Source organism: Protopterus annectens, chromosome 1.part1, assembly GCF_019279795.1.
Source record: "Protopterus annectens isolate FY-2018-M chromosome 1.part1, PAN1.0, whole genome shotgun sequence".
Taxonomy (NCBI): domain Eukaryota; kingdom Metazoa; phylum Chordata; order Ceratodontiformes; family Protopteridae; genus Protopterus; species Protopterus annectens.
Window position 1 is genome coordinate 423,210,466 of NC_056726.1, and position 5,145 is coordinate 423,215,610.

Here is a 5,145-nt window from a genome sequence, read left to right on the forward strand (position 1 = left end):
TTTTTGTAACACACAGTATGTTTACACTAATGTTTCGTCCTTCATAGATCTTTGGGGAAACTGGTTACCTTGAACGTGATAGGATCCCAGTGTTGAAATCGGAAGCTTCAAGTGCTCCAATGAATACTGCCTCCTCTGCAATGAATACTGCCTCCTCTGCAATGAATACTGCCTCCTCTACAATGAATACCGCCTCCTCTGCATCTGTGAATCGGTAAACACTTCCATGACAACTGAATAGCATTCCTGATGCCTTACATTGTAGGCACGATCTGTGTGGACAGTAAATTAGATGAAAAATGAGCCACATCACTTTATGAACCAGTACACTAATAGCATTGGGAATGTTTACAAGTAAATGGATAGGATGAGATAGGGGGGTAAATGTGCTCAATGTATGCAAGCTCTAGTTCCAGATTGATTCTTGATTTGATTTGAATTGGCTGTCTAGTGGCAGCACTTGATAAGCCTGTACACTGTTCTGCTGTTTTCTAATTTTGTGTAGTATAAACTTGGCTCCATACCCGTACTTTGTTATACAACCATTTGTAGTTGCAAGGCCTAGTTCGGTGAATTGCAAGACTTGGGTGGGTAGGCAGCTCTAAGAATTGAGGGAGTTTATGAACACTGCAACTTCCATTCCTAACATCTGAATTTCCAAATTTTATTTTTAACAGACAGCCTGGAAAAGGTCCAAAGAAGCTTTCTGGTGCAGCAAATAGAAAAAGAAAGGCTCAGAGAGAATTGCAAGTGGCTAGTTTACGTGCTTCAATGATGCGATTTATGCAGTCTAGTCATACATTAGACAGTGAGCTGCAAGACAGGGACAGTGCAATGCTTCAAGAGGCAGATTTCTCTGAGGTGCCAAGCAGTCCTTCCAGACCAGGTGAAAGTGACAGTTCCTGCCAAAGTCCCAGCAATGCTTGCTGTATGGTAGATGTTGAGGTGCCAAGCAGTCCTTCCAGACCAGGTGAAAGTGACAGTTCCTGCCAAAGTCCCAGCAATGCTTGCTGTATGGTAGATGTTGAGGTGCCAAGCAGTCCTTCCAGACCAGGTGAAAGTGACAGTTCCTGCCAAAGTCCCAGCGATGCTTGCTGTATGGTAGATGTTGAGAATACTGGTACTGGATGTACATATAATGAATCTGAGTCACAGGTGTGTGATAATGGCTCTGACCTTGCAGTTGGTAATGCTGAGTGTGTCAGAGAGTGTGGAGCTGAGTCGGTGTCTGGGGCATCCATTGACTCTATTCCTGTGTGGTCAGAGCTAGGAGCAAGTCCTGTATCTGACCAAGTAGTAGATATATGTGAGGAGGAAAATAAGGAAGTAGCTCCGTAACATGCAGGGAAGTCGATAGTGACCCTGGTAAATGGCCAGATCCCATGGATGATAAAGTTCGCTGTCTGTTAAGTGCTGAAGGGCCTGTTCAGATAATGAATCACACTTTTCCCTATGATGATCACCATAGAAGATTTAATCCTATCTTCTATACAAAAAGACTTACAAATGGTGAGACAGTCAGAAGGTCTTGGTTGGTGTATTCTGAAAGTAGTGACTTAGTATTTTGTTTTTTTTGTAAACTCTTCAGCAGTACTCATTTAGTTGCCCTGTCTAGTACAGGAACATGTGACTGGAAAAATTTGGGCCAAAAGCTTGTAGAACACGAGCGTCAGTGAAACATAAAGAAGCTGCTGCTAAGTGGAGTGACTTGCACTTGAGGCTTAAGAATAGCTCCACCATTGATCACCACCGTGAGAACATGATTAAGTCTGAGAGAAAATACTGGAGAAACGCGTTTTGGAAAGACTTCTTGCAATCTGTCAGTACTTGTCCCAACATAACTTGGCATTTAGGGTAGCGAGGATAGACTCTTTACAAGTGGTAATGGCAACTTCCTTGGGTTAGTGCAGCTGTTGGGCAAGTTTGATCCAGTAATACAAGAGCATCTTCGTCGGATCAGTAATGCCGAGATCCATGATCACTACTTGGGGAAAACCATTCAGAACGAGTTGATAATGTTAATATCGAAGTCTGTCAGAGACTCTATTTTGCAAAAGATAACAAATGCAAAGTACTACTCTATTATATTAGATTGCACTCCTGACTGCAGCCATCAGGAACAGATGTCACTGACTGTCCGTATTGCTGAATGCAATGAAAGTGTGGAAGTTAAGGAGTACTTCTTGTCCTTCCTCCAGGTTACTGAGACTACTGGGGGTTTTCTGACAGACATTGTGTTAAATGAACTCAAAAGTTTGGGAGTTCCCCTCGAAAACTGCAGAGGCCAGGGTTATGACAATGGCTCTAATATGAAGGGGAAACATTCTGGTGTTCAGGCAAGAATCTTGGCCTTAAATCCACGTGCATTTTTTGTACCCTGTGGCTGTCATAATCTCAATCTGGTGATTGGTGATGCTGCAAAGTCTTCTATAGATGCTGTTTCATTCTTTGGTAATCTGCAACGAATGTATACTCTGTTTACATCCTCTACTCAGAGGTACAAAATATTTCGGGATAATGTGTCTGGTCTAACTGTAAAGCCACTGTGTGAGACCAGGTGGGAGTGTAGGGTAGAAAGTGTGAAAGCAGTGAGATACCAAGTGGGTGCAGTTTATGATGCCTTGGTTTCAGTGGCGGAAGTTACAAAAGGGAAGGATCCTAAGGCATATTCAGAAGCAGCATCCCTGAGCAGTACAATGAAAAGTGCTAAGTTTTTAATAGCACTGGTAGTCTGGTATGATGTATTAGTAAGGGTTGGACAAGTCAGTAAACTTTTACAAAGCTCATCCATGCAGATTGCTCAAGCAGTTCTTCTGCTTGAAGAACTGAAAAGGTTTTTAACAGAATACAGGGCCACAGGGTACGAAAAGGCAAAAGTGACTGCTACTGAGCTAGCTGAAGAACTGGAGGTAGAACTTAAGTTTCCTGGTGCAGATGAGGTGAGACCTAGGAAAAAGAGGAAGCTTTTTGGTTATGAAGGTGATGATGAGTGTCTAACTAGTCCTGAACAGAATTTTAAAATCAACTTTTTCAACTCTCTTGTTGATGTTGCACTGTCATCTGTGCAGGACAGGTTCACTCAACTTGCAGCTCATAGTGCTACTTTTGGCTTCCTCTACAACATACAAGACCTCTGTAATGTTTCTGATGATGAGCTATTGCAGCTCTGTAAAGACTTGCAGAATCTTTTAACGCACAATGACTCTGCTGATATCGATGCAGTAGAGCTGTATGAGGAATTGAAAACCCTTTGCCACATTATGCCAAAGGGATTATCAGCACTGGATGTCCTTAATGTAATGAAAAAGCGTGGGTTAGTGGAGATATTCCCACAGGTAGTGGTAGCTCTACGCATTTTGTTGACTTTGCCAGTGACAGTTGCATCTGGGGAGAGAAGCTTTTCAAAACTCAAACTAATTAAAACATACTTAAGAAGTACTATGCTACAGGATAGACTTGTGGGCTTGGCTATGATTTCTATTAATAATGAAATATCTTGCCAGATAGACTCTGCTGATATAATTGATAGATTTGCTCAGTGCAAGGCAAGAAAAGTGCGGTTTTAGAAAGTGGTCAATGTGCAAATTTTGAATGACTTTACAATAGTTGTAAGCAGAAGGCACAGTAGTTCTGTAGTATGCGAGTTCCTGCAGGTAAGCACCAAGTATGGCCAGCTATGCACTTCTATATGGTAACATACCTGAATGGGTATAGCGAAGCCAACTGCACATGTTCTTGCATGTGTACTGAAGGTATAGTTGCCTACTGCCAATAGGATCATTGCCAGTCTTTGATCAATTATCTGACTGGTACAGTATATTTAACATTGTGAAAACAAGCCTACTGATTTTAAGTGACTCAAGTAGAAATGACAGTCTGAACAAGTGTAACATTTCACTGAAACATTGCATCTAGAAATGTAAGACTCTGTATTGCTGAATGCAATGAAACTGTGGAAGGAAATGTGTACTTTTCTCCTTCCTCCAGGCTACTGAGACTGCTGCTGGCTTTCTCAGTGACATTGTGGTAAATGAACTGAAGTTGGAGTTCCACAAAACTGCAGTGGCCATGGTTATGACAATGGCTGTTAACATGAAAGGAAACTGTTCAGGCAAGAATTTTCTTTACATCCACATGCATTTCTTGCACCCTCTGGCTGTCACACAATCACAGTCTAGTAATTGCTGATGCAAACTAACTTTTCAGTAGATGCTGTTTCATTCTTTGGTAATCTGCAATGAATGTACACTGTTTACATTCTAACTCTAGTACAAACTATTTTGGCATGTGTTGGGTCTAACTGTAAAGCCACTTGGACCAGGTTGAAGTGTAAGGACAAAGTGTCAAAGCAGTGTGATCTGAAGTGGGTGCACTTTGCAATGCCTTGGTTTCAGTGGCAAAACTTACAAAAGGCAAGGATCCTAAGGCATTTCTGAAGCAGCATTGCTGAGCAGTACAATAAGTGTTAGTCAACTTTTAACACTCTTGTTGTCGCACTGTCATTTGAGAAGGACTGGTTCACTCCGCTTACAGCTCAGTGCTACTTTTGGCTTCCTCAACACACAGGAACTCTTGGTAGTTACTGAAGATATTTCAATTGTCTGTTAACCCACTTTGCATTTGCTGATATTGATGCAGTACAGCTGTATGAGGAATTAAACACTGATAATCCCTTTGGAGTAATGTCAGTGCTTGATGTCCTTAATGTAATCGTATATTTGTCTTACTAGAGGTAGCGCTGCGCATTTTGTTGGCACTGCATGTGACAGTTGCATCTGGGGAGAGAAGTTTCTCCAAACAAGTACTATGCCACAAGGTAAATCTGTGGGATTGGCTATGATCTGAATTAATAACTGCTCTTGCCAGATGTTATATGCTGATAGAACTGATTACAAGGCATGAAAAGTGCAGCTTTTGTAAGTAGCTAGGTAGAGACTGAACAGTGTGCAAAGTATGTATGATTTCACATCTGATGTACTTTGTAGTCTGGTCCTACAGCGGAAGGCATAACGATACTTTTCAATGCCAGAGTTCCTGTAGGGCAGCAGCACAAAGTACTGCCCACTAGGCACTATTCTGTACTGTAACTGGCTTCCTTGAATTGCTAGGACAAAGTTGAACCATATTCTTCCATCTGCTAATGTT

General features: G+C 41.7%; 1 protein-coding gene across 1 annotated transcript; it reads left to right on the plus strand.

Annotated features, from left to right (window-relative positions):
• Positions 1 to 1,870: 1,870 nt before the first annotated feature.
• LOC122805424 (zinc finger MYM-type protein 1-like) lies at positions 1,871 to 3,633 on the plus strand. The gene has a single exon (XM_044075563.1). It carries the CDS (start codon positions 2,016 to 2,018, stop codon positions 3,564 to 3,566), a length of 1,551 nt encoding a protein of 516 aa, XP_043931498.1. The 5' UTR covers positions 1,871 to 2,015; the 3' UTR covers positions 3,567 to 3,633.
• The last annotated feature ends 1,512 nt before the right edge of the window (positions 3,634 to 5,145 follow it).

Coding starts and splice junctions, on each gene's coding strand:
- LOC122805424 (XM_044075563.1), top strand. CDS start 2,016: ATGTTAATATCGAAGTCTGTCAGAGACTCTATTTTGCAAAAGATAACA.